This window comes from Lepus europaeus, chromosome 16 (assembly GCF_033115175.1).
Source record: "Lepus europaeus isolate LE1 chromosome 16, mLepTim1.pri, whole genome shotgun sequence".
Taxonomy (NCBI): domain Eukaryota; kingdom Metazoa; phylum Chordata; class Mammalia; order Lagomorpha; family Leporidae; genus Lepus; species Lepus europaeus.
In genome coordinates this window covers 16,890,847-16,904,866 of record NC_084842.1, presented here as the reverse complement: position 1 = coordinate 16,904,866, position 14,020 = coordinate 16,890,847, and the positions used below count along the sequence as shown (strand labels likewise).

At 35.7% G+C, this 14,020-nt stretch overlaps 1 protein-coding gene across 1 annotated transcript in view; it reads left to right on the top strand.

Moving 5' to 3' along the window:
• SGCZ (sarcoglycan zeta) overlaps positions 1-14,020 on the top strand; it is a 1,230,796-nt gene that overhangs the window by 1,086,696 nt on the left and 130,080 nt on the right. The window contains exon 4 of the mRNA XM_062212809.1: positions 13,112-13,199. Within this exon, the coding sequence (XP_062068793.1) occupies positions 13,112-13,199 (88 nt within the window). The remainder of the gene's footprint in view (positions 1-13,111; positions 13,200-14,020) is intronic.

Below are 14,020 nucleotides of genomic sequence, written 5' to 3'. Positions count from 1 at the left end.
TTTCTTCCTCTGTGCAACTGCTTTGCAGATGATAACATTTAATTTTTTTTTTTTTTTTTGGAAAATGGAGCAGTTGAGAAAAAAACTTTTTTATGTAAAAAGTCTTCAAAAATCACATGATAATTTTGCAGCTAGGAAAAAACACTGATTTATTATATATCACACTTTGTATGTTCATAGAATAATACTTTAATATGAACTGAGAGATAAGTTAACTTATTATGTTTTAATGTAGGTAGCTTGTTTTGTAAAGCCTTTTTCCACTTTAAAGCATTTTTGAAAACAATGCATCAGCAGATATTTTGGGTTTTTCTTCAATAATTCTGCTAGTCTTTCTAGAAAATATAAGCAAAATGTTTTAATGAATGAATCTAGTCACCAAGAAGTTCAAATGCTGTGTTTCTGTCTTACAGCAATCTGCCACAGTTGTTTGATTCCTGCTGTGATCTGGTAATTTATAAGCAAGTATTGAATATACACTCTTCCCTCACATAAACATGTATTCCACACACTTAGTATTTCCAAAGGACCTGAAAATGTGTGTGTGTGTGTGTATATATATATATATATATATGTATGTGTGTGTATATATATATTTCCAGGTAATTTATTTTCTAACTTCAAGTTGTTTACTATTCTATCCTTAATGCGAGCACAGTTCAATTTATATTTATTTTTATAGCTATTCCATAACTTACATGTAAGATACATGTATTGAATTGAATCCCTAGACTTTGAAATAAAATTGAAAGGCCATGAGGCTAAGATAAGTTTAAAAACTAAGAATTGAAAAACTGATAGAATGTGAAAGCTGAAATCCATTTTCCTAGACATAATAGGGAACACCTATCGCCTGAAGCATTGGGGATTAATGACCAGCTAGGTAGCAAAAGAGACAGGAGACCAATACAACCCGAAATATAATACACTAGGCCCTTGCTTGGCTTTGTCTTGTTCATTTCCTCTTGAATTTAATACACACACATACATGCACACACACACACTCATCACCTATATATACAGTTTTTAGTGCCTGCTAGCAGGAAATACAAGCCATCTCTGGAAGAAGCCTCCTCAAACTGTTATCCAGACTCCAGGGAATTCTCACATTCTAACTGGGAGCTAAGCAGTCCAATTAACCAACAAGCAAGCAACAAGGAAATGGAATAAGAATGATGATCCGCTAGCTATATCTCCCAATTACTTCAGCAATTAGAATTTCAGATAACACTTTTAAAGTAATTTGTAGCAGTGCCTGAGAAACATCAGCATGATAAGAGAGCAAATAAATGAACCTAATAACAATGAAATGAATATACTTGGCAAATCAAGTTTTAAAGCTTCTCAATAAAAGATATATTCATGCATTGATATTTTAATGTATAGCTTTACAGCTGGCTAACACAATTAAAAAGAGATGTCAACACAAGATATGAAGCCCAAAGCTTGCATAGGTCACAGAACAGCAGATTCAATATATGACAGAGAATAAAAAGACATGAGAGAAGCAGCAGTGCATATGTAATCTGAATTCTCTATGGGGAGAAGGTAAAGAACGAGGTGCTGAGGAGGAAAAAGATGAGAGTTTTCCAACATGGATGAAAGACATAAATCTTCAGATTTGCAACCTCCAGGTATCACCGGTATAATTTTACAGTCTAAAATTTACACGTAGATTTATTATTTTGAAATAATTTCCTTTCTATGAATTCTGATATAACAATAACATTAACACATTATATATTTTAAATCATTGACATAATATTTGAAAGGGAAGAGAATATCATATTATTAGAATTGTATCTAAAAATTTGTAACAATTTGTTTTATATTATAATTAATATAAAAATTGGGTGTATGGTTGCTGTAAGTCTGGATTCTGCAATCCATTAGTGATTTCATTTCTAGATAATCAACTCTAACTTATAACTGACTTCATTTTTAGTAATATAATATTTATTATAATATGATAGACCAATGTCTATTCACTGCTTGTTGTGCTGAAGCAACACAGATGCCTAAATTCAACTGAGACTGCATACAAACTTTAATGTGAATGTGAAAGCTTCTATTTTTACCGTATGCCCCTTAAAAATTGCTGGACTCTGCTCTGGATGAGGCCACTTTGATTAATTGCCTCTGAGAGAAAAGCATATTGTCAGGGGTCATCACTTTGGAGTGTATCATTTAACAGAATAATCTCTAGTGTAATAGTGGCCTGAAAGCCTATCAGTAGTGTGAGGAAATCATCATAATTAAATTAAAGGGAGATGAGAAGGGAGCTTGTAAGGTGCTACAAATGGCAAGGAAGACTGAGGCATTCAACTCCTAGAGGAGGGAAAGGGGTATTGTATCAGAGTAGGCAAGCTTCTATCAAAAGCAGCTCTGGGATCTCATGAGTAACTCAAACACAGAAGTTATGTATGTCCTACTCCACAATCTGGTGATATTGGTAGGACCTTTGGCTCTGATCCATGCAGACAACTAGAAATCCAGAATCTTTCCCTATGTATTCCCATGACAAACCCAGGGCCACAGATGGAGAGAATAGTGTGCTGTGTGTTTGTATATCACTTCTACACATATTCCATGGAATACATCTTGGTTATATGGTCATTCCTACCTACAAAACTAAAAATATAACCTCACTGTTGTGTGTTCAGGAAAATGTAAAAAAATTGGGGAAGCAAACTTTTCCATGTAATTAGAAGATGGATGGAAAATATATCCTAATTTATATTTACATGGTCTTGGCATATCATGTAAATGTTTTAAAATTAATTTTGACACAGTCGTAATTATCTGCTTAATCTATAAATTTGGCCATTGATTAAGATATGGAAACTCATGGCAGGGAGTCCAGAAGCCTCTCTCCTCTCTTCTGTCAGAGAGTTTGGACCACCCTCAAAGAGTCATATCATACCAGAAACCTGGGCATCACTTGGAAGCGGTTAGAACTTCATAACTGTAGATGTCACCCCATGTCTTCATTAAGAGATGCATTCAGATGATTTGTATGCATGCTATGGAGTTCTAAGATTGAATAATTTCTTTAGTCATGCCACGTGCTGTTTTGTATGGCATGTCTGAATGTTTGCTGACTACAGATGCTATAGTTAGTATTTTGATATAGCTAAAATTGTAAATACCTTTATATTCCGAAACAAAATCTTTTCATCATTAGATTTTCCTACAAGGAGTCTTTTTTTTTAATTTTTTTTTTTTTGACAAGCAGAGTGGCAGAGTGGACAGTGAGAGAGAGACAGAGAGGAAGGTCTTCCTTTTGCCGTTGGTTCACCCTCCAATGGCCGCCGCGGTAGCGCGCTGCGGCCGGTGCACTGCGCTGTTCCGATGGCAGGAGCCAGGTGCTTCTCCTGGTCTCCCATGGGGTGCAGGACCCAAGGACTTGGGCCATCCTCCACTGCACTCCCTGGCCACAGCAGAGAGCTGGCCTGGAAGAGGGGCAACCGGGACAGGATCGGTGCCCCGACCGGGACTAGAACCCGGTGTGCCGGCGCCGCAAGGCGGAGGATTAGCCTGTTGAGCCACGGCACCGGCCAGATTTTCCTACAAGGAGTCTTTTTAGTATAGTATATCTTATATCAGTATGAAGAACTTTGAAATTGTTTTTAGTTTTTTGGAAAAAGTAACCTTAGGAATATCTCCTCCCTTCCTTTATTTAGGTGAAGAATAAAATGATAAGATTTTCCATATATCTGTATCTTCAAAGTTATTATCCATGTTGAAAGAGGGATTATTTCTAATTATTTTGTGCACAGCTATCTTTCAGATATAGCTAAGGTGTAACCACAATTAGAAAAATACTTCAAGGCATATAAAATCATAGATAGTATCACATATAAACACAATAATTGTTACACGCAGGATTTACTGGTTGCTTAATATTCATCTTTTTTCCCCACCATTTTCCTTTCATAAGAAATATGGGTACTGCTTTAGTATGCGTTCTCCAGAGAAATAGAATACATACTTTACTTCATTCCTTATTAACATAAGGAATTGATTCAGAGACTTGTGGAGGATGATCAACCGCAGGATTTGCACTCAGCATGTTGGACACCCACGAATTATGCTACAATTTAAGTCTGGGTCTGAGGCCTGAAAATCAGAAGAGGCAATGGTATAAGTTCCAGTACTAGTCGGAGCCCAAAAGCAGGGTGAAACCAATGTCCCATTTTGAAAACAGGCAAATTCTCTCTTATTCTGCCTTTTGGCTTTATTCAAACCATGAATGAGTCGAAGTCACATTGGGACTTATGACTGTGTTAGTCAGTTTATCAATTCAAATATTAATTTTGTTGAGAAATAGCCTTAATGGAACATCCAAATTGTGTTCAACCACATAGCTGGGCACCACATCTTGCAGAACTAATAGAAACATAATTAATTTCTGAAGAAAACTAACTGAAAATATGCTTTGATTTCTGGGAAAGTATAGATATATCTTCTTTGAGAAAGGTGAATTTATTGCTTAAATATGTTGACATTTTATATTTTATAATCCGTGGACCTCTTATTCTTTCTAAAATACCAATTTCAATCAAGGTACAAGAAAATCAGCTTTGTTTAAAAGATGTTTCATTTATTTATCTGAAAGGCAAAGTTACAGGCAGAGAAGGTAAGATAGAAAGAAATTTTCCATGTACTAGTTCACTCCCCAAATGGTCACAACAATTGTGGACTAGGCCAGAGCAAAGCCAGGAGACAAGATCTTCATCTGCATCTCCCATGTGGGTACAGGGTCCCAATCATTGGGCCATCTTCTGCTTTCCCAGGCAGATTAGCAGGTTGTTGGATCAGAAGTGGAGCAGCACACTGGAGGTGGTGCCCACATGGGATGTTGGTGTTACAGGTGAAACTTAACCTGCTATGCCACAATGTCACCCCAAAGAAAATCTATTTAATTAAGGCTTCCTGTTCTTCCCCATCCATTGCACTCATATAAGCTGGAGCCCATTTCACATACACAAACACACCTCAGATATTTCCTCTCTTTCTCCCTCAACTTCTTGTCTCTTTCTGCCTCCCATCATTATCGTCATCTAAATTAAAATTATAGTTGCAAATAGTTTCAAAATTTGTACAAGTCTTTTTATAAACCTTACCTATTACCTTTTACAATGACCTCAGAATGTAGTGGCATTTGAAGGAATTGGAAAAGGCTTTGCATAGTGTTTAGTCTGTGATGTCTACCAACTCACTGTTGACTAGTTTGATCCTAGAAGGCTCATTTCCTTGATCCATATAAATAAGTAACTTATTGAAGGAATTAACCCCTTTGAAGTTTGATTTTTTTAGGACATATAAATTGGATAAACAGGTCATCTAATGGCAGAAAAACACAAATTTTCTCTTAGCCATTTGTTTTAAAATTGTTAGCTTTTGCCCACTGTATGAAGCAGAAAATGTTTCACGTGCTGTAAAGTTTCTTTGAGCTAGCACAGGTAAGATGTTATCTGAACCTTCTGTCTCCTGTGCCTTATCAGTAGGGGCATACCTCACCCAGGCTCTAGTAGCAGCAGTCAACTTGTGAAGACAGTACCAACATTCCGAGTGAATAGAGTTGGCACCCTGGGACTACTATAAGGGCTAGGTCAGCCTAAAAAAAAAGAAGAAAAATGCAGCTGGAGAGGAGAGTTGGAAGCAGCCCACCTGACAAGAGGAAGCTACATATAGTGTCTCAAAGGAAGGGAGATATCTCTGGGAATGGTGCACCATCAGATTAAAATAATAGCAGTCTCTTACTTATCTGGACCTTTATTATTTTAGATAGAGATAATATGTTTCCCTCTTCAGATGCTGGTTCTAGAAACATTGATTTCCTAGGCTAAATGTTGAGCTGTTGCATATCAGATGTTGCAAGAAATGACAGATGGCCACTGCCCCATGTAAATCTGCTCCCTGTGACGCCATTCAGGATGCATGTCCATCAGTAGTAACTGGAATGAGGAAGGCCCTGGGAGGAGCATGCCAAGCATCACTTTCCAGAGGCAGGCAGGAGCCAGAAAGCCAGCCTAAACTCAAAGAACATCCTTGTAAGATATTCCTAGCATTGCCTACATGAGGAGATAACTTGTAACAGAAAATGCACCAAAGTGTGGAAGCCTCATAAAAATCGAAGTAGAACTGCATGGAGTTTGATTGTGAACACACACTACCTCTTTCTCGCACCAGTTCACATTCAAGCTAAAATGTGAGCACGGAGAATTAGAGGAATTCAGGCTAACAGCTCTAGATATATTCCTTTTTATTATCAACACTTTTAAAATAAAAGTCTCAATAATTAAATGATGTTTCATTCTTAAGGAAATGAAATTTCAAGGAATCTTTTATTAACTAAAGAATGTTTAAAATTACCTCTTTTTTCTGCTCCTTAAGTGGGTCAGATTCTTAAGGAGAGGAATGAAGTAGCTGCCTTGGGCACAGAGATGATGAATATAAATCAAATCATAATGTGAGATAACTTGTTCTACTTAAAGGACTTTTAGATTCCTTGTTCCGGGAGGCAGAGGGTGGGAAGGGAGGGAGAGATAGGAGAGGAATACCAAGAGCTTTGTTAAGTTCCATGTGACCTGAAAGCAAACCCAGCAGATGCACGTGTGAAATAGCCCAGGCACATAATGTTGTAAATGTGCTCAGCTAGGGTCACCCACTGAACGTGTACTCGTTGAATATAAACTGTATGTCAAGCATGATACAGGCTGTGCTTTCCAGAGTACATACAGGAAAAGGAAATCCAATACTATATTCTTAGAACAATCCAGTCAAATGTAGGGTACTAAGACTTGGGTGACTGAAATTCAACAAGAGAACACCTGTGACAGGTACTGCCATGGACAACGGGGACTGAAGAGGGAGGCATGAACGGTGAATTGAATCTCAGGGAGGTAATTTCACAGAGGACCCAACTTTGATTTGGAATTTTAAAAAGGTGTACAATTTTTCTAGATAAGAAGTTGGTAAAATTTTTAGGCATAAAGAAAAGACAAATTAAGTAGAAGTGACCTATATAAAATTGAAGAATAGAGGCTTTGAGAGTAGTATAGCTTTATTAATAAATTCTACAATTTCTATCAAAGAGGAAAACATTTACCTGATAAAACTATGTAAGTGGAAATGACATTAAATTCCCACCAACAGCACAGGCAGTCAAAGCCAAAATTAACATTTGGGATTGCATCAAATTGAGAAGTTTCTGCACTTCAAAAGAAACAGTCAGGAAAGTGAAGAGGCAACCGACAGAATGGGAAAAAATATTCGCAAACTATACTACAGATAAAGGGTTGATAACCAGAATCTACAAAGAAATCAAGAAAATCCACAACAACAAAACAAACAACCCACTTAAGAGATGGGCCAAGGACCTCAATAGACATTTTTCGAAAGAGGAAATCCAAATGCCCAACAGACACATGAAAAAATATTCAAGATCACTAGCAATCAGGGAAATGCAAATCAAAACCACAATGAGGTTCCATCTCACCCCGGTGAGAATGGCTCACATTCAGAAATCTACCAACAACAGATGCTGGAGAGGATGTGGGGAAAAAGGGACACTAACCCACTGTTGGTGGGAATGTAAATTGGTTAAGCCACTATGGAAGTCGGTCTGGAGATTCCTCAGAAACCTGAACATAACCCTACCATACAACCCAGCCATCCCACTCCTTGGAATTTACCCAAAGGAAATCAATTTGGCAAATAAAAAAGCCATCTGCACACTAATGTTTATTGCAGCTCAATTCACAATAGCAAAGACCTGGAATCAACCTAAATGTCCATCAACAGTAGACTGGATAAAGAAATTATGGGACATGTACTCCATAGAATACTATACAGCAGTAAGAAACAACGAAACCCAGTCATTTGCAACAAGATGGAGCAATCTGGAAGACATCATTCTGAGTGAATTAAGCCAGTCCCAAAGAGACAAATATCATTCTGAACAAAATGAACAATGATGATTTGTCAGAGTAACAACAACGGAGATTTGCACAGGTGGCACTGTCTAAATGTGGACAGAGGACACTGCAGAACACATACATCTATGAAGCAGAATGAGCCAAAGTATATCACTAAAACTTAAATTATGTCAACCAGGAGGTTGTATATTTTAACATATTTATCATTTTTCTTTTATTATTTTAAAGGTTTACTTGTTATTTTGAGAGAGAGTGTGTGAGAGAGATAAAAAGTGAGGGAGAGGGAGAAAGAAGAGATCTTCTTCTGCTGACTCATTCTCATCCGTGTCTCCCACGTGGGTAGTAGGAGCCCAAACACTAGGGCTATGATCTACTGCCTTCCTAGGCACACTGGCTGGAAGCCAAGTTGTAGCACTTGAATTAGCACACATGGCACAAGCAGAGGCACCTCTATAGCTCAATGCCAGCCCACAGAGATTTCTTTTAGAAACCAGGATGTTGAAGTTGAATGCATTTTGTTCAATTGAATGTGTGACTCATTTTAAGATTTTGGATTGACATTTTAGAAAGCCCAGAACGAAATGACCTCTAAATGAGACAGTACCACATAGTGGGTGACAGGGCAAAGTCTGGATTCAAATTGCTGGGTTCTAATATTGCCTCTGTCATTTATTAACTGTGTGATTTGGAGCATATGACTTCAATTTTCTGTGCTGGCAGTATCTTAATCTGTAAAACAAGATGGATCGTACCCAACACTAATATTAGTAAATCACCATAACAGTGATGATCCATTAATAAGAAAAGACGTTGAAAGTGCTACACCGCAATGGCTAGGCACTGATGCATGCATCTCACAGCCACTACATCATCTTGATTCTTCATGAGTGGCTTTATTTTAAGTGTCTGAAGAGCATAAGCTCATATATGTTCAGCACTTAGAGCAATCTCTGGCATTGATTAAGTGCCACTAAATGTTATCTATTAAGACTTAAGAGAATAAATATTTGCAGTCAGCTTCCCTATATACCTGTAATACTAATTCTCATTATAAGTAATACTTACAGTAGAAATCTCTTTCATTAGTAATATTGTTTGTTTAATTGTCTGGTTTATTTTCTGTCTGGCCTACCAGATCATGAATTCCATAAGAGAAGAAAACCCTGTCTCTCTTGTTTCTCTTTTACAACCAGTAGCTAACAGAGAACAGGACCTACCACAAGTACTTAACAAATATTTTGATAAAGATAGATGGAAACAATAGATTTAGGAAAAAAAGATCATTTCCCCTTAGTTACTGGGACAGCCTATCTAAGGGGGACATATTTCCATATTTTTGCATGACCATTGGCAAAGTGATAGCCAGGCCAACAGTGTAAAGTATGAATGCATGAAAGAATTGTAAGCAGGACTTCTCAGGCCCAGGTAGACTTCCACTGTGTTTCTCATTTGGATCTCCTATCTACTTTCTCTCAAGAATAGCATAAGGCTGCAGGTGCAGTTTCCAGGATCAGAGCCAGAACGCAGGCCTGTTTCTGATTTTTATTGTAGAGGATTCTTGTTTAGGGGGAAAGATATTTGAGTAAAAGATGCAGTTGTTAATTCCTCAAAAAAAGAGGTATTTATACTGGCTCCCATATACTTCCTTATCTTGGTATAACTTGCATGTCTTATTCTTACTTTATAAGATAATACTAAACAAATAATTTTCCTCTATTTTCTCAGCAAGAATAAACTAAAAATGATTATTGCTAAGCCTCTTTTTCCTAGCCTTCAATGTTTTGCAGCACAGGCATATGATGTAAATAAATATGAAGACCATAAAGAGGCAAAAAAAAAAAAGATCAATAAAACTGAGGAAAAATTTATTTAATGTCATTCATTTTAGCTACAACAAAGCTTATTGGTATTAATTCTCAATTAAAAGTGTTTTTGATATCAGATTTTTTATGAATGGTTCCACTTAACAGTTTTAATCTTTTTTTTAAAGATTTCATTTATTTATTTGAGAGGTAGAGTTACAGTGAGAGGGAGAGACAGAAAGGTCTTCCTTCTGTTGGTTCACTCCTCAAATGGCCCCATGGCCGGAGCTGCGCCAGTCTGAAGCCAGGAGCCAGGTGCTTCTTCTTGGTCTCCCACGTGGGTGTAGGGGCCCAAACACTTGGGCCATCAACTACTGCTTTCCCAGGCCACAGCAGAGAGCTGGATTGGAAGAGGAGCAGCCAGGACTAGAACTGGCACCCATAGGGATGCCTGCGCCACAGGCAGTGGATTAACCTACTGCGCCATTGGGCCAGCCCCTATATATCGGATTTATTAATAGCTTAGGATTGTGTTTCCTTTGGTAACCAAAATACTTAATATTTTTCTCATTATTCATATACATTTATATCACATATATTTTAATTATCACTAAGTAGATAATGTGTAAAAGATCATGTTTTGGAACTAGGATGCATGATAAATGGTTCTAATCCTCATAGACATTACTGTGCTAATAATGTAAAACAAATAATTATATGATTTTCAAGTGAAAATTATGTGTGTTGCATTTTGTTTATCAAAAATAATTACTTGATTTTACTATAGTTCACCTACCACATTTTAACAAATCAGAATTGCATATTAATATATTGATAGCAACATGAATACAGTGTAGAGAATTGTTCATTTCTTCTGATAACTATGTGTATACTGTTTTTGTAAGAATAGGGATTGCTATTGCTTTTACAGTAAAAATTTCATGTGGATATAAAAGTTGAATTCTGAGGGTAAATTTAGTGGAATAATTTAAAGATAAGCAAGTCAGTGAAGGAACTTGACCAGGATGTCATGGTTAGATTAAAAGTAGATTCATATGTTGTAAACAAGGATGCAAAATGATAAAACTTTTCATTCTTTCACATATATTCATCTATTATATCAAAATAAGTAGATATTGCAATTTGAATTTAACTTTTCTTTCATTTTAACATATTAAGGCAATAATTCTCATAACAATATAGTCTCTAAATTATACTGTGTTATGCTAAAGTTCACAGATATTTATATTTAATATGTCTAGTAACAAATGAAAGAGTCTTATCATTTATAAAAGTTATAATAATTATGAGCTTTATCATATAGGAGTGTAGCTTAAATGAAAATTTTTCTATAGCTCTATTAACCTTTGTAGACTTTTATTATTCCTTTCATTCAAATTAACCTGACTTAGTTCAGAACTCCTCTATTAAATAGTTGGATTGAACTTTTGCCAACATTGAATAAAATATTTTTCATGTGCGTGTGTGTGTGTTTCTCTATGAAACATTTTCAGATAAGAAATCACTGCTTGCAAACAGTCATTAGTCCACAATCTACTCTGTAAATAGAATGTAGACATAGCACTTAGAAATCATAGACTTAATTTAAAATATTTCAGATAGTTTCAAAGATGAATGTCTTAAGCATAGATGTGTCTAAAAGAGATAGATTTTTTTTTAATGCAGAACAAAACTGAGTTGTATTAATAGGCTGACAGAGAATGAAATTATAGTAGTGTTTGTAGAGCCACATTGCAATAGAATGAATATATGATTCAAAATGTGTAAAGTTATTTATAAAAGTCAAGCCTTGATTTAGACATACTAGCAAATCTGCTTTTAAAAGAAAGTTTTTATGTATGTGTAGTGTGTCTGAATGCATGTGTGTGTGTTACACCTAATCAAAAGGGGCCAAATACAGCTTTATGGAAAATCTTTAGAACTTTTCTCTGTATATCCAAATCAAAAATTCTAAGTCCTTGTTTTTAAAAGAATAGTATATAGCTCATATAAGAAAATACCTATATATTGACACTAACAGAAAAGTGACATAATACTTGGTTGGTGAGGGTGCTACTCGGAAAGATTTTCATGGAAATTAATAGCCAGAGTGCAAACTCTATGAGAACAGGTATTGTTCTATGTTTTGATCACAGAAATGTTCCAAACTCTAGTATGCTACAATGCCAGTACTGAGTACTCAAAGAATATTTGTTGAATGAATGAACAATTTAAATGGTTATGCTTCTTATATGTACAATTATGTAATTATATTTTGCTCTTTCATAGTTCTACTTTTAAGATATTTATTTATTTGAAAGGTAGAGTTAGAGAAGGGAGAGAGAGAGAGAGAGAGAGAGAGAGAGAGAGAGAGAGAATAAATGAATGGATATCAATATTCCATCCACTGGATCACTGTCAAAATGGTTCTAACAGCCAGAGCTAGGTCAGGCTTAAGCCAGTACTTTGGAACTCCATCTAGATCTCCCATGTGGGTGACAGGTGTGCAAGCACTTGGGCCATGTTCTGCTGCTTTCTCAGGCTCATTAGCAGGGAGCAGGATCAGAAGTGAAGCAGCTGAGACTTTAACCATCGCTCATCTTGGATGCCAGCATCTCAGGAGGTGGCTTAACCTGCACCCACAATATCAGCCCTTGTATTATATTTCTATACATATTCCTATACAAACTATTCTATGATTTGTTGAACATGAAGTAGATAAACAAGATACTATCAGTTTTATTGTGTAAGAGTTTTATATAAATTGATATATACTTTAGCAGTTAGCTGTTTTGGGGATGATATTATGAATATGTAACCAAAATCAAGTAAAAAGGAAATAACAATTAAGAACAAAAATGTAAAGACATCTATGGGAGAAATAGAAAAGTGCTTTAAACAAAATAAGTAGAGACTGGGAGTTTGGGTATTGAATGAATCAGTAGTCACAGTGATGTGATGAGGCAGTTTGAGAAAGTATCATTTAAGCTGACCTCTGAAAGTTGCAAGTCAAATTTCAAAAGGGTCTTCCCTACTGGGATAAGAACTAGAATGACTGCATGGGCAGGAGTGTATACCACTGGGAGAGAGCAAGGTAACAATTACAATGCTTTTGGCATACAGTAATCAGTAGAATTGAAAATGCTTCCTTCTAGCAGTTACTGCCCACTCATGAGGTGAAAACATTCCTGTTCTGTAGAGGCACCCATAGGTCTTGCTGTCAAACCAATATTTGGGATGTTCAAATAATGGCAAGATATAAAACAAATACAATTTGATAGTACTCAAGCAAATATAGTGTAATTTTATGTTTTGACTGCATTTTTATTTTCTATTTGATTTCTTTCTTTTATACATGTTTCCCAGGATAGTCCACTGGTCTTACAGTCTGACAGGAATGTAACAGTGAATGCAAGAAATCACATGGGACAGTTAACTGGACAACTGACAGTAGGTGAGTGGAGTAAAGATTGCTGAGATCATCTTTCTCTATTTAAATTTTGTAATCATTTACATTGGAAAATGTGAAAGTATGTATCCCAGTAATTCATACCTAGACATCCCATAATAGCCCAATGATTTTACACATGAGATGATATGTCATAAAGATAGCTATAGCTTTCCTTTTACTTTTGTCAATGTGTTGTTATGGGACTGAATTACATTTATTTTGCTGGATAATACTTTGGGACTATAAAACATTTTCCTAACAAATATTTTCATAGTATAAATTACATCATACTAATTGAGTGTTCTGAAGTGTGAGATGATAAACATCATGAACTTATGCATCCTTTGAGGAAAAAAGTTTTATAATGAATATCATCTGCTTTTATAAATTACAAATTACACAGCCATTGAATAGAATTCTTAAGATTTACTCATTAGATGTAAAGTTGATGTTGAAATTGTTTTGATGCATAGGCTTTACAGGTTATAAATTTAATCTGATAAATTATTACATTTTTGTTTCATTATAATGTATAATGTATAATTTTTAGATTGATATTATATCAGAATACTGAGTATCAATACTTGATTCAACATTTATGAGAAGAAATTCAAATAACACATTAATTGTTGCTATGTTAAATACAGGCTTAACCTGCACATAGATGTTTAAATATTTGCATCCTATTATGTTGGCTCCATGGGTTTATTACCTGATACTGAAATCACATATTTATATATCTGTATCTCTGTCTATCTAGTTAACTATCTACCTATATAATCTATCAAAAGAAAACTGAACGATTATTTGTGAGGACTGAGGTT